We start from the raw sequence: 24,267 nt of genomic DNA, 5'->3' as shown, positions 1-24,267 counted from the left end.
TCTTTAGCTTTTGGCCTGGCCACGTCTTTCCAGTAAGGAGAAGGCATAAAAGAAGCCCTTGTGATAAAGAGATGTGGTAGCTAAAGAATGTGGTTGTCAAAGCAACCGAAGTTTTCAGTTGGAGGGATCTTGCCTCACCTTTAACACTGAAAGGGTCAGCCCATGTTTATCTCTCCTGTCACCATGTAGATCTCCTAGAAGCTGCATGTTCCTGAGGGCCACACCCCTTCCAGAAGCTGGTTCTCAGTTCTACAACGTGCTTAGGTCATCTGGGACTAAGAGTCACTTAAATAATGAATGGCATGAAATACCAATATGAATGTTATAGAGTGACCATTTGACCTAGATTTTGTTTCTCCTTCATTTTATAACAGTGGTTTTAACGCCCCAGAAAGGTCACATGGACATTAATAGGTCCATATTTTTAAAAAATATTTTTAGGGAGGATCATCAAATACTTGAAGTATTGTTACACATTCAGTCTTCCCATGTCCGGGTACTAGGAAACCGTCACAGCCCTCACCTGGCTAGGATGTGGACACGCCATCCAATGGCATCTGAGAGGCTATGAAGGCAGAACTTGACAGATGGCAACATAAGATGACAGCGTTTGCCTTTCAGGTGGTATGTGGATGCAATTCCGGCTTGTCTGGCCTAGGTTTTCAAATGAATGGCTTTTATACACACACACACACAAAAATAGCGTTATCACAGATTCTGTGGCATTGAATCCCTTTTGTGCATTAGTTCTTATCCTCTTCCAGTCTTTGAGTGGAATGTTTTGGGGTATTTTTTAACCTCTATGGTGGACTGTAACATCAGCAACAAGAAGCCGAAACTGGAATAGCTCAAGACTGTTAAAACAAACACACACAACAAACAAACAACAATAACAAAAATGCTCACATTTGATGGGGCGTAGACTGTTTTTAATAAATCCCTGTTATCCCCAAGGAATCTCTGAATGGTGCAGACGGTTAAGACATTTCGGCTGCTAATTGAATAATTGGAGGCTTGAGTCCACCCAGAGACACCTAAGAAGAAGGGCTGGTGATCTGCTTCGCCAAATCAGCCCTTGAAAACCCTGTGGAGCACAGTTGTACTTTGATGCACCTGGGGTCTCCATGGGTCAGAATTGACTCCACAGCACTGGTGGTGCTGGGTGAGGAAATGTGTGTGCCAACCCCTGGAGCTGGCAGCTATAGCAGCTGAATGGAGTGGAGGGTGAGTGGGTGGGAAAATGAAGGGAGGAAATTCTTCTCTGCTTGTTGCACGGCTGTCCAAATAATATGCCCCCGCCGTTCTTTCTCTCCATATGCCCCTCTTCCTCCCTCCACCCAATTTTAGATGTTAAATGTTTATAGGAGATAATTGAGTTAATATGGTGAGATGGAATACATGTGCTTGATTATAATCTATATTATTGACTTCATAAGTTCCTAATTTAACAATTGATGCTTGCCTTTAGCCATGTGTTAAACCGCAAGCGTTCTTCTATATTTGTATGAATATAAATAATCTTTGTCTGCATTGTTAACTTTGAGGCAGCCTCAATAAAGTCAGTTACAAAATGCTTTTCTGTTTGTTTCATCTCAGTATAAACTACAAGAATGAGAGAAATTTCAGCAAACATCCCCAGCATGAACTATTTCAGGAGATCTTTACAGCCCTGGTGAAAAATAGACTCATATGCAGGTAAGAATGTCTCAGGAAAGACAAACAGACATTTAGCCAAGAATGGCGTATTTTATATATTTTGTCTGTAGACTATCATTCGAAGCAGCTTAAAAAATTGAACACAACATAATTCAAAGATAAAACAGAACAAAGGCCAGTTAGGATGAGGTGAATAAATAGGCCTTGAAGATGAGCTAATTCAAATCACTCTGGTTAGGTGCTGAATTTAGCTGAATTTCCTAAAAGATAAGGTGGAGTGGGAAAACCTCAAGTTAGGTTGTTTCCCCCCCCCTTTTTTTTTCCTGGTATCTAAGCACAAGGAGGAGGTTATTGTGTGAGTCTTTATGGAAAAGACATTCGGTAACACCACGGACAACATTTTTCTAGTAGTTTTGCAGTAGATACAATTACTGAGTAAATGGGCTGCTCCATCCTTGACCTTGGGGACAGAAAGGATGAGTGTGCACCATCCAGCCACAGTCTGATCAAGACATTTCTTCACAGGACCAAACCAAATGTTCTGCTTGCTTTCTGATCGATCTTAACACAGGCACAGGGTTGAGTCTGAGGAAGAAGGGTTAGGCCTTTAGGTTCCTTCTCATATAGCAGGGGTTTTTAGTGAGCTACTGACTGGTGCTGGACTACAGCCAGGACTTGAATTTTCTATCCTTTATGTGCCTGTTGGAGCCCTAGTGGCCCAGAGGTTAAAAGCTTGGCTGATAACCAGAAGGTTGGCAGTTGGAATCCACCAGCCGCTCCTTGGAAACCCTATGGGGCCGTTCTACTCTGCCTCAATAGGATCACTGTGAGTCGGAATTGACTTGAAAACAATTTGGTTTGGTGGGTTTTTTTTTTTTTTTTTTATGTGCTGGTTAAGCAGTTCCTGGGTAGTGTAAATGGTTACATGCTTGGCTACTAATTGAAAGGTTAGTGGTTTGAATCTACCCAGAGGCACCTTGGAAAAAAGACCTGGCAGTGTACTTCTAAAAAATCAGCTGCTGAAAACCCTGTGGAGCAAAGTTCTACTCTGAAACATGAAGCCGCCATGAGCTGATGGCAACTGGAAAAAAATCAACTTGACGGCACCCATGCTGGTTGAAGTGAGATCTGGGTGTGCTGCGTGCCAGCTGTGAAGGAGGTGCCCGTCATTCTGCCAGCTAGGACCCTGCCTTTCACATTCCCCCAGAAGAGACCCAGTCTCTCTCCCCACAGGCATTGGCTGGAAGGATACCTATAAAGAACTTTGAACCTTCCCCATCACTTTGGGACTTGATTGCAATCTCAATTCTGTCCCAGTTAGAAAGGGAAGAAATGACCTTATTCGGAAAAATTGGAGAAGTATTACTAATTGAATGCCTTGACCAAAATAAAACCTGGACTTGACCGAGTGCTTTAGCTGATTTTTTTAAAAATAATTTTTATTGTGCTTTAAGTGAAAGTTTACAAATCAAGTCAGCCTCCCACACAAAAACCCATATACACCTTGCTACACACTCCCAGTTACTCTCCCCCTTATGAGGCAGCCCACTCTCTCCCTCCACTCTCTCTTTTTGTGTCCATTTCGTCAGCTTCTAACCCCCTCCACCCTCTCATCTCCCCTCCAGGCAGGAGATGCCAACATAGTCTCAAGTGTCCACCTGATCCAAGAAGCTCACTCCTCACCAGCATCCCTCTCCAACCCATTGTCCAGTCCAATCCATGTCTGAAGAGTTGGCTTCGGGAATGGTTCCTATCCTGGGCCAACAGAAGGTCTGGGTGCCATGACCATGGGGGTCCTTCTGGTCTCAGTCAGACCATGAAGTCTGGCCTTATGAGAATTTGGGGTCTGCATTCCACTGTTCTCCTGCTCCCTCAGGGGTTCTCTGTTGTGTTCCCTGTCAGGGCAGTCATCGGTTGTAGCGAGGCACCATCTAGTTCTTCTGGTCTCAGGATGATGAAGTCGCTGGTTCATGTGGCCCCTTCTGTCTCTTGGGCTCGTAATCGCCTTGTGTTCTTGATGTTCTTCATTCTCCTTTGATCCAGATGGGTTGAGACCAATTGATGCATCTTAGATGGCTACTTGCTAGCGTTTAAGACCCCAGATGCCGCTCTTCAAAGTGGGATGCAGAATGTTTTCTTAATAGATTTTATTATGCCAATTGACTTAGATGTCCCCTGAAACCATGGCCCCCAGACCCCTGCCCCTGCTACGCTGGCCTTCAAAGCATTCAGTTTATTCAGGAAACTTCTTTGCTTTTGGTTTAGTCCAATTGTGCTGACCTCTCCTGTATTGTGTGCTGTCTTTCCCTTCACCTAAAGTAGTTCTTATCTACTATCTCATTAGCGAATGCCCCTCTCCCACCCTCCCTCCCTCCCCCCTCTCATAACCACGAAAGAATGTTTTCTTCTCAGTTTAAAGTATTTCTCAAGTTCTTATAATAGTGGCCTTATATAATATTTGTCCTTTTGCAACTGACTAATTTCACTCAGCATAATGCCTTCCAGGTTCCTCCATGTTATGAAATGTTTCACCGATTCCTCATTGTGCTTTATCGATGCGTAGTATTGCATTGTGTGAATATACCATAATTTATCCATTCATCTGTTGATGGGTACCTTGGTTGCTTCCATCATTTTGCTATTGCAAACAGTGCTGCAATAAACATGGGTGTGCATATATCTGTTCGTGTAAAGGCTCCTATTTCTCTAGGATATATTCCAGGGAGTGGGATTGCTGGATCGTATAGTAGTTCTATTTCTAGCTTTTGAAGGAAGCACCAAATCGATTTCCAAAGTGGTTGTACCATTTGGCATTCCCACTAGCAGTGTAGAAGTGTTCCAATCTCTCCACAGCCTCTCCAACATTTATTATTTTGTGTTTTTTTGATTAATGCCGGTCTTATTGGAGTGAGATGAAATCTCATTGTAGTTTTGATCTGGATTTCTCTAATGGCTAATGATTGTGAACATTTCCCCATATATCTGTTAGCTACCTGAATGTCTTCTTTAGTGAAGTGTCTATTCATATCTTTTGCCCATTTTTTAATTGGGTTATTTGTCTTTTTGCAGTTGAGTTTTTGCAGTATCATGTAGATTTTAGAGATCAGGCTCTGATCAGAAATGTCATAGCTAAAAACTTTTTCCCAGTCTGTAGGTAGTCTTTTTATTCTTTTGGTGAAGTCTTTGGATGAGCATAGGTATTTGATTTTTAGGAGCTCGCAGTTATCTAGTTTTTCTTCTACGTTCTTTATAATGTTTTGTAACGTTATATAATGTTTATAATCTTTCCTAATGTTGTCCCTATTTTTTCTTCCATGATCTTTATCATTTTAGATTTTATATTTAGGTCTTTGATCCATTTTGAGTTCATTTTTGTGCATGGAGTGAGGTATGGGTCATGTTTCATTTTTTTACAGATGGATATCCAGTTACGCCAGCACCCTTTGTTAAAAAGACTGTCTTTTCCCCATTTAACTGTTTTGGGGCCTTTGTCAAATATCAACTGGTCATATGTGAATGGATTTATGTCTGGATTGTCAATTCTGTTCCATTGGTCCATGTGTCTGTTGTTGTACCAGTACCAGGCTGTTTTGACTACTGTGGCGGTATAATAGGTTCTAAAATCAGGTAAAGTAAGGCCTCCCACTTTGTTCTTCTTTTTCAGTAATGTCTTATTTATCCGGGGCCTCTTTCCCTTCCATATGAAATTGGTGATTTGTTTCTCCATCTCATTAAAGAATGTCCCTGGGATTTGGATCGGAATTGCATTAAATGTATAGATCGCTTTTGATAGAATAGACATTTTTATAATGTTAAGTCTTCCTATCCACGAGAAAGGTATGTTCTTCCACTTATATGAGTCTCTTGTGGTTTCTTGCAAAAGTGTATTATAGTTTTCTTTGTATAAGTCTTTTACATCTCTGGTAAGATTTATTCCTAAGTATTTTATCTTCTTGGGGGCTGCTATAAATGGCATTGATTTGGTGATTTCCTCTTCGATGTTCTGTTTGTTGGTGTAGAGGAATCCAACTGATTTTTGTATGTTTATCTTGTATCCTGATACTCTGCTGAACTCTTCTATTAGTTTCAGTAGGTTTCTTGAGGACTCCTTAGGGTTTTCTGCATATAAGATCATGTCATCTGCAAATAGAGATACTTTTACTTCTTCCTTGCCAATCTGGATGCCCTTTATTTCTTTATCTAGCCTAATTGCTCTGGCTAGGACTTCCAGCACAATGTTGAATAAGAGTGGTGATAAAGGGCATCCTTGTCTGGTTCCTGATCTCAATGGGAATGTTTTCAAGCTCTCTCCCTTTAGGGTGATGTTGGCAGTTGGCTTTGTATAAAAAAAAAAAAAAAATTTTTTTCTGCCCTTTATTATATTGAGAAATTTTCCTTCTATTCCTGTTTTGCTGAGAGTTTTTATCATGAATGAGTGTTGAACTTTGTCAAATGCCTTTTCTGCATCAATTGATAGATAAAATCATGTGATTCTTGTCTTTTGTTTTATTTATGTGGTTTAGATTACATTAATTGTTTTTCTAATGTTAAACCATCCCTGCATACCTGGTATGAATCCCACTTGGTCACGGTGAATTATTTTTTGATATGTTGTTGAATTCTATTGGCTAGAATTTGGTTGAGGATTTTTGCATCTACATTCATGAGGGATATAGGTCTATAATTTTCTTTTCTTGTGGTGTCTTTACCTGGTTTTGATATCAGGGATATGGTGGCTTCATAGAATGAATTTGGTAGTATTCCATCCTTTTCTATGCTCTGAAATACCTTTAGTAGTAGTGGTGTTAACTCTTCTCTGAAAGTTTGGTAGAACTCTGCAGTGAAGCTGTCCGGACCAGGGCTTTTTTTTGTTGGGAGTTTTTTAATTACCTTTTCAATCTCTTCTTTTATTATGGATCTATTTAGTTGTTCTACCTCTGTTTGCATTAGTTTAGGTAGGTAGTGTTTTTCTAGGAATTCATCCATTTCTTCTAGGTTTTCAAATTTGTTTGAGTATAGTTTTTCATAGTAATCTGATATGATTCTTTTAATTTCAGTTGGGTCTGTTGTAATATCGCCCATCTCATTTCTCATTCGGGTTATTTGCTTCCTCTCCTGTTTTTCTTTTGTCAGTTTGTCCAGTGGTTTATCAATTTTGTTGATTTTAAAAAAAAACCAGCTTTTGGTCTTAATTTTTTCAATTATTTTTCTGTTTTCTATTTCATTCAGTTCAGCTGTAATTTTTATTATTTGTTTTCTTCTGGTGCCTGTGGGTTCCTTTTGTTGCTCTCTTTCTGTTTGTTCAAGTCGTAGGGATAATTCTTTGATTTTGGCCCTTTCTTCTTTTTGGATGTGTGCATTTATTGATATAAATTGGCCTCTGAGCACCGCTTTTGCTGTGTCCCAAAGGTTCTAATAGGAAGTGTTTTCATTCTCATTGGATTCTATGAATTTCTTTATTCCATCCTTAATGTCTTCTATAAAAAAAAAATGTTTTTATTCTCATTGGATTCTCTGAATTTCTTTATTCCATCCTTAATGTCTTCTATAATCTAGTCTTTTTTGAGCAGGGTATTGTTCAGTTTCTAAGTGTTTGATTTCTTTTCCCTGCTTTTTCTGTTATTGATTTCCACTTTTATGGCTTTATGGTCAGAGAAGATGCTTTGTAATATTTCATTGTTTTGGATTCTGCTTAGGCTTACTTTATGACCTAATATGTGCTCTATTCTAGAGAATGTTCCATGTGTACTAGAAAAGAATGTGTACTTGGTGCTGTTGGGTGCAGTGTTCTGTATATGTCTATGAGGTCAAGTTGGTGAATTGTGGCATTTAGATCTCCTGCGTCTTTATTGAGCTTCTTTCTGGATGTCCTGTCCTTCACCGAAAGTGGTGTGTTAAAGTCTCCTACTATTATTGTGGAGCTGTCTATCTCACTTTTCAATGCTGATAGAGTTTGTTTTATGTATCTTTCAGCCCTGTCATTGGGTGCATAAATATTTAATATGGTTATATCTTCTAGGTGTATTGTCCCTTTAATCATTATATAGTGTCCTTCCTTATCCTTTCTGATGGATTTAACTATAAAGTCTATTTTGTCAGAAATTAATATTGCTCTTTTTTGATTGTTGTTTGCTTGGTATGTTTTTCTCCATTCTTTGAGTTTTAGTTTGTTTGTGTCTCTAAGTCTGAGGTATGTCTCTTGTAAGGAGCATATAGGTGGATCTGGTTTTTTAATCCATTCTGCCACTCTCTGTCTCTTTATTGGTTCATTTAGTCCATTTACATTCAGGGTAATTTTTTTTTTTTTTTATGTATATAGTGCTATCATTTTGATGTCTTTTTTTGTGTGTTGACAGTTTCTTTTTCCCACTTGATTTTATGTGCTGAGTAGATTTTCTTTATATATTGTCCTTTCTTCATATTTGTTGTTGCTGATTTTGTTTCTGCTGAGCCTGTATTTTTCCCTTGTATTTTATTTTGATGAGTAGGATAGTTTGTCTCCTTTATGGTTACCTTATTATTTACTCCTATTTTTCTAAATTTAAAACTAACTTTTATTTTTTTGTATCGCCGTATCTTCCTCTCCATATGGAAGGTGTAGGATTACATTTCTTAGTCCCTCTTTATTATTTTAATGTTGTCTTCTTTTATATAATAACATCGCCGTTACCCTGTGTTGGGCCTTTTTTTTTTTTTTTTATAATCTTGCTTTGTTTTTTTGCATTTCCCTGTCTGGGTTGACTTCTGGTTGCTCTGCCCGAGTGTTCTAGTCTTAGGTTGATACCTGATATTATTGATTTTCTAACCCAAGAACTCCCTTTAGTATTTCTTGTAGTTTTGGTTTGGTTTTTACCAATTCCCTCAAATTGTGTTTATCTGGAAATGTCTTAATTTCACCTTCATATTTAAGAGACAGTTTTGATGGATATATGATTCTTGGCAGGCAATTTTTTTCCTTCAGTTTTTTAAATATGTCATCCCATTGCTTTCTTGCCTGCATGGTTTCTGCCGAGTAGTCTGAGCTTTTTCTTATTGGCTCTCCTTTGTAGATGACTTTTCTTTTATCCCTCACTGCTCTTATAATTCTCTCTTTATCTCTGGTTTTGACGAGCTTGATTACAATCTGTCTTGGTGACTTTCTTTTAAGATCTACCTTATGTGGAGTTCAAAGAACATCTTGGATAGATATCTTCTCATCTTTCACAATATCAGGGAAGTTTTCTGCCAACAAATATTCAACAATTTTCTCTGTATTTTCTGTTATCCCTCCCTGTTCTGGTACCCCAATCACTCGTAGGTTATTTCTCTTGATAGAGTCCCACATGATTCTTAAGGTTTCTTCATTTTTTAAAATTCTTTTATCTGATTTTTCTTCAAATATATTAGTGCCAAGTGATTTATTTTCGAGTTCAGAAATTCTAGCTTCTACTTGCTCAGTTCTGCTCCTCTGACTTTCTATTGAGTTATCTAATTCTGTAATTTTGTTGTTAATCTTCTGAATTTCTGATTGCTGTTTGTCTACGGATTTTTCCAGCTTATTAAACTTTTCATTATGTTCCTGAATAATCTTTCTAATTTCTTCAGTTGCTTTATCTGTGTGTTCTTTGGCTTGTCTGCATATTGCCTCATTTCCTTTCTGATGTCTTGAAAGGTTCTGTATATTAAACTTTTGTATTCTGCATCTGGTTATTCCAGGAATGCACTTTCATGTAGAAGATCCCTGGATTCTTTCTTTTGAGAGCCCGTTGAGGTGATCATGGTCTGTTTCTTTACGTGACTTGATACTGACCGTTGTCTCCGAGCCATCTGTAAGTTATTGTATTAGTTTATGCTTGCTTACTGTGTCGTAGCTACTTGCTTTGTTTTGTTTTGGTATACCCCTATGGGTTGCTTGAGTGAGCTAGCTTGGTTATTTTCGCTTTTGGAGCTCTGGTGTCCTGTCCCCAGCTGGCTAGAGCTGTTATGAGGTATATCAGTCTAGGAGTTCATTTAGTTTTCTTGTATGAATTCAGCTCAGGTTTCTAGGTAGCTGATATCAGGTGTGCGGTACAGGCTCTGTCCTACAGTCTTAGAGGGGCAGGGGTGATTGGCATATATACCAGTATCTGGTTGCAGCAGGGGGTCACACTCTGAACAAGGCAGGGGGCTGAGAACTGACCCCCACTTGTCTTTGAGGAAAATGCATCTCTGTTCCCTAGAGCGTGCTGGTGGGTGGGCTCTGCAGAGGGACCTTGGGCAACCAAAGATTTTGTTGTAAGGACTGGGAGGTACCAGTTATCCCTGGACCCCTGTTGCAGGTGGCTGGGTGACCCAAGTGGAGCCACCAGTCCTTAGGCCCCTGTTGTGGGTAGGTGAGGACGTTGTTTAACAGGCAAAGCAATGTCAAACGTCAAACACCCACCTCTCCACCGCACCACTGAAATGGTTGGAGTTTGCCAACAAGGGCCTATTCTCCTGAAATAGGCCCACACGGGTCCATGCAGAAGGGAAAGGTGCTCAAGGTCCACGGACGGTTTATGCCTGGACAGAAGCTGCTTCTGTCCTGAGTTTCCCCAGTTAATGGAGCTAGCAATTTATCTTTTCCCCCAAGTTGGAGATTTTTTCCTTCCCCAGGGCTGGGAGGATGGCTCCAGGTGCTCACCAGGGTCTATCTCAGGCCCGGGAATTCGCAAGTACTTAGCTTTTGCCGAGAGCGCCCTTCTCCTCAGATTCTGGATGTGCGAGTGGGCTGTGTGGCTGGCTGCTTCTCCCTGAGGAAACTGCGGCCGAAAGCCAGGACCAGCTGTCGCCGCTGCTGCCGCTGCTGCTCTGGGAATGGTGCCTGAGGGCTCCCCGCGATTCAGGTCCGGTAACTCCTCTCCCTTTCTGAACGACCTCTTCCTCCCCCTGCCCCTCAGTTCATTGTCTAAGCTTGTCTTTGATGCTCAGGGCTCCCAGCTTGTCACAAATATACTCGTTTCACTTGTTTTTTCTGGCCTTTGTTGTAAAGAGGGCTTGACGGAAACGTCTGTCTATTCTGCCATCTTGGCTCCACCTCCGCATTAGCTGATTTTAAGTAGAACAGGATCCTGATGGGCCTTCCATGGTGAGTCAGCTACTAAACACGTGCCTTAATGGTGACCTAGTGACTTGATCATTTGGATGACGTTATTTGGTATCGCGTGTTTAAATATTGGGCAGTGACTGCCAAATACACTGGTTTAGTTTAAAGTAATCCAGGATTGGGAAGGCATCTGTCATGCCTTTGTACTTGATATAAGGAGAGGATTATTACGTGGCTTAGATGATACCCGAAGCCTAGGATCTTTACCAACGTTACGCAACTCTATCCCTGCTGAGTTGTGGGCAATACATTCAATGATTACTGTAAGATTAATGAACGCTGCAAAAGACCTTAAGCTGTCCTCAACTGTTTCCTTGTTGACCTTGAGGAGAGTAGAACAATGATCAGTAGCAGGATAATTATGCTTAAAATAGTAGTAGGAAATGAAGTCCTTTAATTTGTTTTGAGGACAGCTAACAGGGACTTTTCAAGGGCTGCCCAGTAGACCATTTGCTGGTCGGTACTTTGAGGAAAGCAGAAGATTTTCTGCATGAAAAAATGCGAGAGGCCTTACTGCGTCTCCCTGAATGCATGAGATGCAGAAATTATTTAGGGAAAATAATTGAGCAAGAGTTGGCATTCACAGTTGAAAACGATCCTAATGATTTTGAAGTCAGGAGATCTCCTTTCAGGGCCTTTCCCAATTCTTAGTGATTAATGAGGCATCTTGGATTGGGTAGAGCTACTGGCTTGCAACATGAGCTGTCCCTGGAAATCCTCAAATGAGGAAGAGATGATTGTAGATCTCTTTGCTTTCATAGTACGGGAAGGAATTTAGGAATGTTGACCATCAAGAGCATCCTTTTTAAGTTGTCCTTTGGCTGCAGATGAATTGTTGCATTCAATTCTGTTCTAAAAGCAGATGGTTTAGGCGTAAAGGTCTTCCATTGCGCCTGACCGTGCACATGGTCAGGACCACCCCCTCTCCCCCAAGACTGAAGACGTATAGAAGAATTCAATTTCAGGACATTTTCTCAGGTAGCTTTCTACCCCCTTTCTTTGTGAACATCAAATTTAATTGGATGAAAGGCATAGATTCCAGGATAAAAAGTCCAAGGTCCTGTTCCTAATCTACAAGTCCTGTAAAGATCTGGATCCTACTATTTCTCTGACCTCAACTCCTGTCACCTTATTTTTGGTTCTTTGTTATTTGGCTTTCTTGCTGTTCCTTGAACATACTCTTAGGGACTGTTAACTGTTCTTCTGCTCTGACCTAGACATCCCTATGACTCTTTCCCTTAATTTACTCAGATCCTATTTTATCAGGGAGCCCTTAATCTAACTATCCTAAAATAGCAACACCTCCCGCTTCCACCCAGTATTTCCTAAACCCTTAAGCTTTGTAGTTCTTTACTGGCCCCCACCAGATGTACAGTTTTACTTGTGTTTGTTACTTGCCTTCTCCCTTTAGAAGGTAAGCTTCATGAGAGCAAGGATGTGATTTTATCCTCCATACAGTGCAGTATCCCTGGACTTTTAACAGTGCCTGGCACGTAGTAGGTGATACATATTTGAAAACATTCTACCTTTGAAACATTCATCAACTACGTAAAAGAAAGACATAGACAACAATTCTTTCTACTCAAATTCCTTCTGATTTTAGGGACATGCATGATTTGTGTATGAATCCATGATCCTTTTCTGTGCCAGGGTTAGTGGGGGACACAGAGGAAGAACAAAGACCCATCAAGTCTAGTGGAACAAGTCAGCACATATTCCTTAAGTATTCATTTAAAATGAATTTTTTCACAATATGGTTGTTTCTTGAATTTTACATTTGTACTTTGATGTGAATTTTACTTTTTCAACTATAAAAAAGATAAGGGTGTCCTACAGATTTGAGGTAGTGTATTTATTTAAAAACAGGCTTGAATGGCTCTTCTTTTAAATGTGAGTCAAAGGTGGTGATTCATTTTTTTGTTTTTTTGAAAATAACATGACAACATGAAAGGACAATTTAAGTAACACCCTGCTAAGGAGGCTCTGGAAACCCTGGTGGCTTAATGGCTAAGTGCTATGGCTGCTAACCAAAAGGTTGGCAGTTCAAATCCACCAGGTGCTCCTTGGAAACTCTGTGGGCAGGAGGCACTAGAGCCCTGGTGGTGCAATGGTTAAGAGCTTGGCTGCTAACCAAAAGGTAGGCAGTTTGAATCCCCCAGCCGCTCCTTGGAAACCCTATGGGGCAGTTCTACTCTGTCCTGTAGGGTCACTATAAATCAGAATCGACTTGACGGCAACGGGTTTGGTTGGTTTTTTAAGGAGGTGGTATTTCTTCTAAATGAGAGACAGAAAGAGAAGCATGCTACAGATGGGAGTCCAGCTTATAACCTCTGGCATTTGCCTCAGCCCAAGGCTTGGACTAACCCCAGAACCATCTGGGCTCTTGGTTATCTTGGTAGTTGTAGCTTTCTTATGCAATGTCACAGAGTCGTGACTGATTTTCAGTTAGAACTCTCGTATTGGTTTTCCCTACTGTGCAAGAAGGTAAAACCCCAACTGTGCTTTCTCTTTTCAAAGACTTTCTTTCTCCACCCGGGCCATTTTTCTTCTCTTTTTATGTTGATAGCAGAAAATGGCATCTGATGCTGAAAGTGATATGGCAGGTGGTCACGGACAAAGGCTCTGGGAGCTGGTCGCACTGCCTGTATTAATAGCCCTGTGGGCGCAGTGGCAAAAGTTCAGTCACAAGAGGGGATAAATATCTGCCCCGGGGCTGTTATATTGAGTGCCTCCCCCAGGGAAATGCTGTCTTTGCGGACAAGTTTTCCAGAGCTGCCTCAAAGGAGCCCCATGCCTCTCTGCTGAGACACTCCTGTTCCCACGTTGAATGCATTTGAGGAGACACTTTCTCTTTAGGGGTTCCGTTGTATAGGGCTAGCGGGGTGGGGTGCAGGGGTTGGCAGGAGCACTGTCTGGGAGTCAGGCCCCCAGCTCGGTTACTAATGTGCAGCTTGAGGGAGTCACCACGCTCCCCCAGGCTGTGGTTGCTCGGTCAGTAAACTGAAGGCGCTGTTCTTCAGTCTGCCCACTCTTCTTCTCTACAGCGCTCTGCTTACACGAAGTGCCCCAACTCTTGGCAAGTGGATGTATATATCGCCTTACAGAGCACGCAGTTCCCCTTGGATACCAACACTCCATCTGACATGCCACGTCCTCGTGGGGTTTTAAGGGCTGGGAGCCAAGGAGGGAACAACTGCTCCTTCAGAGGTCAGCGCTTAGAGAGAAGGAGCCAGCGCGCTTAGACACCAGGAATTCTATGAACATTTACGGTGGTGGGGGCCAGAATCACATAGCAATATTAATAGCTTTGGGCCTCAGTCCCAAGACTGCAAAGGAAAACAGAACAAAACAAAAACGCTCTTTGCTTGGGACAGAACTTTCAACCCTGAGACTTTTCTGGAACTCTTCATTTGTTTACCCTCCTTTGATAGTAAAAAAAAACCCATGCTGGAATTTTTTTTTTCTCTCTTTCTCTCTGTTTTAAAGAAACAGAAAAACCTTTTCATGCTTATTTTAACATGAAAAAACATTGGAAAGGTCATGGACATTCCTCCAAAAGATTGTATACAGCAAACAGGAAAACTACCAAGGGCACATGTTTGCAGCCTGAATCATCTCTTCAAATGTCCCATGGCTTTTCCTCCTAAACAGTGAAAAGTAATCAGCGTTAAATCTCATGAGGTTTCCAGCAGCTCTTGCAACAAGCATTATTTCTGTTAAGTCTTTGGGATTTAGTATCTTTGCATTACGGTTTATGCTACGTGCATGCTGTCTGTAGCTAACCTCAATACCTGACAGGGAAGCTAGTCATGGGCCATCTTGCTATTTATAAAGACTAAAGTTATCTTGCTGTAACTTTAGAGTAGCCGCATCCTAACAAGTGTTTCCATAGGTGATTCTTTTAAATTCAAAATGGATTTCAGGTTTGCGGTATTTTTCTTCAAGGCAGGGTGTGTACAATCTGAAGTCAGGATGAACGTTAGTGCAGTGTACCAGTGTGGCCTTGGGTAATTCTTCCAGGCTAGCAGGCCAGTGCTAGTTGATTCCTACCTTTATTTCCAGAAAAAAGCTGAGCTTTGCCCCATGGCAAAGGGGTCACTGACAAGAAGGTACCTGGCTGAAAAGGCCGTGGTGTTGACAGCCGTTGTGGTAGGCAGCTCCTGCCAGGAGACTTGGCGATGGCAGGAGAGAACCTTTCTTGGCCGGTGGTACTGTTGGGACACCTTGTTCAACCTCTTTCAGCAGAGTCAGGCCTTTGCCGGGGGCTCCAATCTGTAAGGAGCGCTCACATGTCACTGGGAACATAAGGCTATGGGAAAATGGTATTTGCCAGACTGCTTCCTGTGAGATAACTCTTATTTAGTAGATACAAGGAATGGCAAGGGGCTTAGGGTGGAGTCTAAGTGGGGTGCAGGTGAGACCTCCAATGGCAGGAACCACAGATGTTCATCCTGCCTCTGAGGAGGGTGGGTCTCATTCACTTAGTCTGAGATATGCAGGTTAGGGGCAGATTTGAACTTCTCAGGACCATAGAGGAGACAAAGCTGAATCCCACCACCAGGGGCCACGGATCAATATGGGATAAGCCAAGTGAGGGTGGGTAGGGGACCACAGCTCAACCAAATGCTCCACTTGACTGGGACAGATGTTTGGAGCGTCATAACAGGCTCCGCTGTGGGATGTGGGAGAGGGTGGGGGAAAGGATGCGGATTTTGGTCTGAAACAGCTTGCACTATCTCCCTCAATTTTTCTCGGGTGTGAAATAACAGATACTCCCTGCTTCCCTGTGTGTCTTTTATTTTTTTAAGTTTTAAATTTTATTGTGGGGGATTTTGAGAATTCCATCTCAAACATGCTCATCAAACCAAGATTCAGGAAGCTGTATGTTCTAGCATCAGCCTGGGCTCTGTTCCTTGACCTCCTTGGGCACAGGAGGTGAAAGTCACCTCGCACCTCACACTCTCTACACCTCACGCCCTCTGCAGCTCGCATGCTGTACATCTTTGTAGCAATATTGGCAGGAGATGGAGAAGCCTTAATGTTTTGACTACCTTTCCATGCAGCTCTAACTGGACACAGCACAGCTGAGCGATGATATTGACACTGCTCTCAGTGGTCCAGGAGGTCTAGGAAGGGACAGTGGGTGTCACCAAGGAGTGCGGAGTATGCCTACCATGTCTTCCCACCTTCTGAGCCAACACAAACTTGTCAGTGGATGCGTTCACTCTTGACCGGGCTTCTCTCCTTAGTTGGAATCCATTAAATGAGAGGGCTCTGCCCTGTGATTGGTATATGCTAACTTTGTAACCCTACATATTTGAGTAGCCCTGTGGTGCAAGGTGCTATGACATCTTCTGAACCCAGGCATTGTGTGTTTCCTTCAACATGGCGGAATTACAGCTGTCCTTATTTAGTTATTTATCGTGCTTTAGATGAGGGTTTACAGAGCAAATTAGTTTCTCATTAAACAAATAATACACGTATGATTTTGTGACATTGGTTGCCAACCCCACAACTTGCCAACACTCTCCCCTTCTCAACCGTGGGTTCCCCATTTCCAGCTTTCCTGCCCCCTCTTGCCTTCTCATCCTTGACCCTGGGCTAATGTGCCCATTAAGTTTCATTTTGTTTTATTGGCCTGTCTAATCTTTGACTGAAGGGTGAACCTCAGGAGTGACTTTGGTACTGAGTTAAACGGTGTCCGGGGGCCATACTCTTGGGGTTTCTCCAGTCTCTTTCAGACTAGTAAGTCTGGTCTTTTTTTCAGAGTTTCAATTTTGTTCTACATTTTTCTCCAGCTCTGTTGTGATCCCTGTCAGAGCAGTCAGTGGTGGTAGCCGGGCACTGTTTAGTTGTGCTGGACTCAGTCTGGTGGAGGCTTTGGTAGTTGTGGTCCATTAGTCCTTTGGACTAATCTTTCCCTTGTGTCTTTGGTTTTCTTCATTCACAATTGTCCTTATTTTAAAGAGCCTTAAAGTGTGATTAAATGATTCTTTGCTAAAGAAACACAATTTATAAGCCTCTCAAAATGCACTTGAGTTAATATATTGTTGGATGAGGGTCAAGTGGTACTTTAAGTTAAGTGTTTCTTTGAAAATCTGATGGTCTTCTGTATATGGGATATATTCAGTGTTTGAAGCCAAAATCCATGTCTGTCCTCCCCACAACAGGCCCAGTTTCATTAGTTACCTCTGTGCATGATTTTTAGTAAATACACCTTCAGTTTCTTCTCTAGTGACAGTGACCATTAATTCAGTTTCAAAGGGTCCTGATGGGCCTCTGCATTCTGTTTTATTATTAAATATAGAGCTGTAGGATCATGTTAGGGTAACTAGTTAGGATCGTGTTGGCACGTTGCTCAGGATGCCCAGATTTTCCCTCCCGCCTTTTGTTTTGGCCCTTTCTTATCCAATGGTACTTGCACCATCCTGTCTGAGCCCTACACGTACCTACATGTGCAGAGAGAAAACCCCTGCTGCTATGGAATCAATTCCAACTCATAGTGACCCTGTAGGACAGAGTAGAGCTGCTCCATAGGGTTTCCAAAGAGTGGCTGGTGGATTCGAACTGCTGACATTTGGGTTAGCAGCCAGGGTCTTAACCACTGTGCCACCAGTGCTCTGCAGAGAACAAAAGTGCCTGGGAATTTATTCCCTCAGCTCTGTCCCACAGCCTTTAGCCAATGGCAACAGTTTGGGGTGTGTGAAAACCTAGTTCCCTCGGTTCAGTGTGGGACAACTCTTAGGTGTAACTTACACTCCTGAGCTCGCCTGCAGGGTCAGGTGAGTCTGGGACTTTGCCTGAGATCACACCTCTGCTTGGCCCTCCTCCTTTCCTTTTCCTGGTTCCCACACTCTGTTACTGGTCCCTCCTGAGAGAATGTTTCTCAAAATTCACTTGCACACCAGTCTGCATCTCAGGGTCTGCTTCTGGGCAAACTGATCGACTAAAATACTTTATAGCCGAGTTTCCCACGCTGTGTGCCAAGGTGCCCCAGGGTGCCACAGTGAACTCCCTGGGGGACTGTGGGGTATTTTAAATTTTCAAGGAAAACACACTGGTACTAAACACCTCTCAGATACAGTACAAGCTACTCAAGGTAGTTTAGAATTTCAACATTAGATTGCATTACCTTCCTTCAGATGATGGCACATCTTTCTAAAGTTGGGTTTTTGGTGGCTGCTATGATAAAAAGGAAGTACAGTGTGAAAATCTGTGTGGAACAGAAAATGAAGATGGTGGTGTCCAATTTGAACCCAAGGTTAGAGAGGTTCTTTAGTGTCCACAGATGTATCCACCCTATTAGTAAGTTATTTAAAAGTAAAATTAAAATATTATTTTTCTTTTAATATATATGTATTACTTCTTAGAGTGGATGCTGACTTGTTAAGACATAAATCCATATTAAGTTGGACCTTACTGCTGAATAAATGGAACTTTTAGCTATTCCTTTTGGCCTAGGGGTGCCATAAAAAAATTATTGTGACCCTAAGGGCCCTGTGAACCAAATAAGTTTGGGGGCCTCTGCTTCATAGTGAAAAAGGACAGTTTATATGTGTTCTGCATAAAAACGGGTCAAGCGTTCAAGTACCAAGTTACAATTCCCATTGTAGATTAAGCTTGAAATAAACTACGTGGTTATTCCATTACAAGTTCCTTGTTTTTCTTCAGTCTTGCATTGTTCGTGAATTGTTCACAGTTGGCATTTAAACTTGAACCTGTTCTCTTTTTTTTTTTTTTCAGAGAGTGGGTTAATCGAGCCCCATCTATTCATTTTCTGAGAGTATTAATCTGCCTGAGACTATTAATGAGGGATCCATGTTATCAGGTTGGTTGGAAAAATAAAAAATATGTATTTTTCACTTGTTATGAAGATGAAATAAAAAAACTTGTGGGCTTTGAAGCAGACCACATGAACTTTTTTCTTCTCTCGTAACTTGATAGCTTCCACGTTTGGAAAATAGCTTGTCTGCTACTTAAAAGGATATGAGAGAAATGATTTAATGGGGACAAAACATCTGTGTATATTTAATATATTACCTATGGAATTGAGTAGGTTGAACTTTGGGTCTATGTTTTCATATAATAGTTAAAAGAGGCGTCTCCTTGGCCAAATCTTCAAGCTCATTCAAGGTTAAACAGTTCTCCAGGTCAAAGTCAACAGTGACAAGTAGGGGCCTCGTCATGTGGCTCAAAGGTAGCTGCTCCAGAGTCCACTGCTTCCCAGCCTTCTGCTCAAGATGAGTTAGAGATGAGCAAGGGGCCGCCAAGTTGTCTCAGATGAGAGCACTGAGATCAAGACTCTTTCCCTCCTCTCCCTAGTTAGTTGAGTGTGCTGTCTCTAGCTTAGTGCTGGTCAAACTTTAATGTACCTAGGAACCACCTGGATCTTGTAAATGCAGTGTCTGATTCAGCAGGTATAAACTGAGGCCCAAGATCCTGCATTTCTAATAAGCTTCCAGGGACACCTATGCCACTGGTCCATGGTCCACACTTGGAGTACCAAGATTTAGAGCTTCGGCAGGGAGGCTCCAAAGAAAAGCTCACTTATCCCTTCACCTGGAGCTGGACGGTCATTCCTTCCAGTCCTGGTTGGTAGATTAGCAGATTCTGTCAAATTTTCAAATGTTAGTGTGCATCAGAAATGGCTGGAGCATAAAAAGGAGGGTGGGGCCAAGATGGCTGACTAGGTAGAAGCTACCTTGGATCCCTCTTGCAACAAAGACTCTGAAAAACAAGTGAAGCGATCACATACATGACAATCTACGAACCCTTACCATCAAACGCAGATATAAAGAGTTGACCTGAGTGACAGAGACTGAGAATGAACAACCATGGGGAAGCAATGACTGATTTCGGAGCCTGGAGCCAGCGTCCCAGTCAGAAAACCTTGGTGCCGGGCTTTGGACTAGATGCAGGGAAGCTGTGTATGGCATCCTGAGATGGCGCAAACACAGGATGCAGCCCTAGCCCCCAGAAGTGACCTTGGGGGAAACTCAGCCAGTGCATGCAGGCAGCGCAGTGATGCGGCTGACAGGAGGAGAAGTCACGGGGAGGCAGCGACTGATTTTGGAGTCTGGAGTGCAGCGTCCCAGCCGGGGAACCTTGGCGCTGGGCTTTAGACTGGGAGCAGAGGAACTGACCATGGCTTCTGAGACAGCACAAGCACAGGATGCGGGCCTGACCCTCGGGGGCAATCTCTACCCAGCCAATGCACACAGGCTACACACCCCTCGGGAATCTCAGATAAAACAGTCATCACCAAACAAGATAAGTAACTTTGTCTATATTCCAGGGTGCTACTCTCTCCTATTTATCTGATCTCTCCCCTCCCCTTCCCAGGAGGCTTCATTAACATTGGGATTTCCTGAGCCAGAGAGTGAAGTGCTCTGTGGTTTTTCTTTCTTTTTTGGTCTTTTCCTAACCCATTCTCCTGGCCTGAGAGAAGCAGCTACAAAAAGCCCAGGGACGAAAAATCCTTCCCTAATTGGACTAAACATACAGAACCAGCTCCAGCCAAGCATATGAGATCCACAGTCTTGGGCTTTCATCCCTACAGGGAACAAGGTGGCTATTATAATGCAAAGGCAATTCTGATAGGGATCTGACTGTAATTGTTTTAGCGGATTACTGGAGAGACAAGTTTCCCAGGTCTGTTATCTCTGCGTATTCAACAGAGCCCTCACTGACTCACAACGGGGAACTGGGGGCTAAAGCTCCCCCCAGACCACCTAGCCTCCTGCCTTAGGGGTCTAAGAATGGTGACAGCTACCAATCTGTAGAGATACTTGCATTGGGTGCCTAAGGTACAGCTGCAGAGCGCACCCACCAAAGTGCTTTAGGAATAGAGACACACCTACCTCACTGGCACTTGGGGGAAGCCTGTCAGCATCCTGCCCCCCCTAGAGTGTGACCCCCTGCTGCTACTAGAATCTGGTGCACACAACTATCACCACTACTCCTCTAGGTGGATAGGTGACAGTCTGCACCACACACTTGATGACCCAAAATCAGATTCTACTCAAGAATACTGAAAGGACTCTTAGGCTTATATATCTGGTAACAGCCCAAACCAGCTGATAATAGGACATAAGTGATTCAAGGGCTACAGCAATCAAGACAGCGCAATCTAGTAGCCCATCTGCGTACATTGAAAGAAGACAAAACAAGATAAGACTCAGAGAGCAAATATAAACGATTACAATATCTTATAGATGGCTCAGAGACTGCAGTCGATATCAAACCACATAAAGAAGCAGACCATGATTGCTTCTACAACTCCCCAAACTAAAGAATCAAAATCTTTCCCAAATGAAGGTACAATCCTGGAATTGCCAGATGCAGAATATAAAAAAGTAATTTACAGAATGCTTCAAGACATCAGGGATGACCTCAGAAATGAAATAAGGCAATCTACAGAAAAAGCCAAGGAACACACTGATAAAGCAGTTGAAGAAATCAAAAAGATTATTCAAGAACATAGTGGAAAAATTAGTAAGCTGCAAGAATCCACAGAGAGACAGCATTCAGAAATCCAAAAGATTAACAGTAAAATTACAGAATTAGACAACTCAATAGGAAGTCAGAGGAGTAGAATCGAGCAATTGGAATGCAGAGTCGGGGACCTGGAGGACAAGGGGATTGACACCATTATAGCTGAAAAAAAAACTAGATAAAAGAATTAAAAAAAATGAAGAAACCCTAAGAATCATGTGGGACTCTATCAAGAAGAATAACTTGCATGTGATTGGAGTCCCAGAACAGGGAGGGATAACAGAAAATACAGAGAATAGTTGAAGATCTGTTGGCAGAAAACTTCCCTGACATCATGAAAGACGAAAGGATATCTATCCAAGATGCTTATCGAACCCCATATAAGATTGATCCAAAAAGAAAATCACTAAGACATACTATCATCAAACTTGCCAAAACCAAAGATAAAGAGAAAATTTTAAAAATAGCCAGGGATAAAAGAAAGGTCTCCTACAATGGAGAATCAATAAGAATAAGTTAAGACTACTCAGCAGAAACTATGCAGTCAAGAAGGCAATGGGATGACATATATAGAACACTGAAGGAGAAAAACTGCCAGCCAAGGATCATATATCCAGCAAAACTCTCTCTCAAATATGAAGGTGAAATTAAAACATTTACAGGTAAACACAAGCTTAGGGAATTTGCAAAAAACAAACCAAAGCTATAAGAAATACTAAAGGAAATTGTTTGGTCAGAAAATCAATAATATCAGATACCAGCACAACACAAGGTCACAGAACAGAATATCCTGATATTAACTCAAATAGGGAAATCACAAAAACAAATTAAGATTAATTTTAAAAAGAAAAAAATGCTCAAAACAGGGAATCATTGAAGTCAATATGTAAAAGATCACAATAATCAAAAAGAAGGGCTAAATACAGGTGGCATAGAACTGCCATATGGAGAGGGATACAAGGCGATATAGGACAATACAAGTTAGGTTTTTACTTAGAAAAATAGGGGTAAATATTAAGGTAACCACAAAGAGGTATAACAACTCCATAACTCAAAATAATAACCAAGAAAAAGATAATGACTCAGCAAACATAAATTCAACTACTATGAAAATGAGGAACACACAATTTACAAAGCAAAACGTCTCAGCACAAAAAAGTAAGTGGAAAAATGAAATTGTCAACAACACACATAAAAAGGCATTAAAATGACAGCACTAAGTACATACTTATCTATAATTACGCTGAATGTAAATGGACTAAATGCACCAATAAAGAGACAGAGAGTCTCGGACTGGATAAAGAAACACAATCCGTCTATACGCTGCCTACAAGAGACACACCTTAGACTTAGAGACACAAACAAACTAAAACTCAAAGGATGGGAAAAAATATATCAAGCAAACAATAAGCAAAAAAGAGCAGGAGTAGCAATATTAATTTCTGACAAAATAGACTTTAAAGTTAAATCCACTGCAAAGGATAAAGAAGGACACTACATAGTGATTAAAGGGACAATAGACCAGGAAGATATAACCATATTAAATATTTATGCACCCAATGACAGGGCTGCAAGATACATAAAACAAACTTTAATGGAACTGAAAAGTGAGATAGCCACCTCCACAATTATAGTAGGAGACTTCAACACACCACTTTCGGAGAAGGACAGGACATCCAGTAAGAAGCTCAATAGAGACACGGAAGACCTAATTGCTACAATCAACCAACTTGACCTCGTAGACTTATACAGAACACTCCACCCAACAGCTGCAAAGTATACTTTTTTTTCTAGCGCACATAGAACAGTCTCTAGATTAGAACACGTATTAGGTCATAAAACAAACCTTTGCAGAGTCCAAAACATCGAAATATTACAAAGCATCTTCTCAGACCACAAGGCCATAAAAGTAGAAATCAGTAACAGAAAAATCAGGGAAAAGAAATCAAATACTTGGAAACTGAACAATACCCTGCTCAAAAAAGACTGGGTTATAGAAGACATTAAGGAGGAAATAAAGAAATTCATAGAATGCAACAGGAATGAAAACACTTCCTATCAAAACCTCTGGGACACAGCAAAAGCAGTGCTCAGAGGTCAATTTATATCAATAAATGCACAAATACAAAAAGAAGAAAGAGCCAAAATCAGAGAACTGTCCCTACAACTTGAACAAATAGAAGGTGAGCAACGAAAGAATCCATCAGGCACCAGAAGAAAACAAATAATAAAAATTAGAGCTGAACTAAATGAATTAGAGAACAGAAAAACAATTGAAAGAATTAACAAAGCCAAAAGCTGGTTCTTTGAAAAAATTAACAAAATTGATAAAACATTGGCTAGACTGACTAAAGAAATACAGGAAAGGAAACAAATAACCCGAATAAGAAACAAGATGGACCACATCACAACAGACCCAACTGAAATTAAAAGAATCATATCAGATTATTACAAAAAATTGTACTCTAACAAATTTGCAAACCTAGAAGAAATGGATGAATTCCTAGAAAAACACTACTGACCTAAACTAACACAATCAGAAGTAGAACAACTAAATAGACCCATAACAAAAAAAGAGATTGAAAAGGTAATCAAAAAACTCCCAACAAAAAAAAGCCCTGGCCCGGACGGCTTCACTGCAGAGTTCTACCAAACTTTCAGAGAAGAGTTAACACCACTACTACTAAAGGTATTTCAGAGCATAGAAAATCATGGAATACTACCTAACTCATTCTATGAAGCCAACATATCCCTGATACCAAAACCAGGTAAAGACACCACAAAAAAAGAAAATTACAGACCTATATCCCTCATGAACATAGATGCAAAAATCCTCAACAAAATTCTAGCCAATTTCAACAACATATCCAAAAAATAATCCACCACGACCAAGTGGGATTTATACCAGGTATGCAAGGCTGGTTTAATATTAGACAAACCATTAATGTAATCCACCATATAAATAAAACAAAAGACAAAAACCACATGATCTTATCAATTGATGCAGAAAAGGC

General features: G+C 41.3%; 1 protein-coding gene across 1 annotated transcript in view; it reads left to right on the top strand.

The window, feature by feature from the left end:
* NEK10 (NIMA related kinase 10) overlaps positions 1 to 24,267 on the top strand; it is a 210,985-nt gene that overhangs the window by 8,174 nt on the left and 178,544 nt on the right. Inside the window, exons 4-5 of the mRNA XM_023554898.2 lie at positions 1,597 to 1,695; positions 18,503 to 18,587. Of these exons, the coding sequence (XP_023410666.2) occupies positions 1,597 to 1,695; positions 18,503 to 18,587 (184 nt within the window). The remainder of the gene's footprint in view (positions 1 to 1,596; positions 1,696 to 18,502; positions 18,588 to 24,267) is intronic.

Source organism: Loxodonta africana, chromosome 27 (assembly GCF_030014295.1).
Source record: "Loxodonta africana isolate mLoxAfr1 chromosome 27, mLoxAfr1.hap2, whole genome shotgun sequence".
NCBI lineage: Eukaryota > Metazoa > Chordata > Mammalia > Proboscidea > Elephantidae > Loxodonta > Loxodonta africana.
Note: the sequence above shows the minus strand (reverse complement) of the source record. Positions and strands in the feature narration are given on the sequence as shown.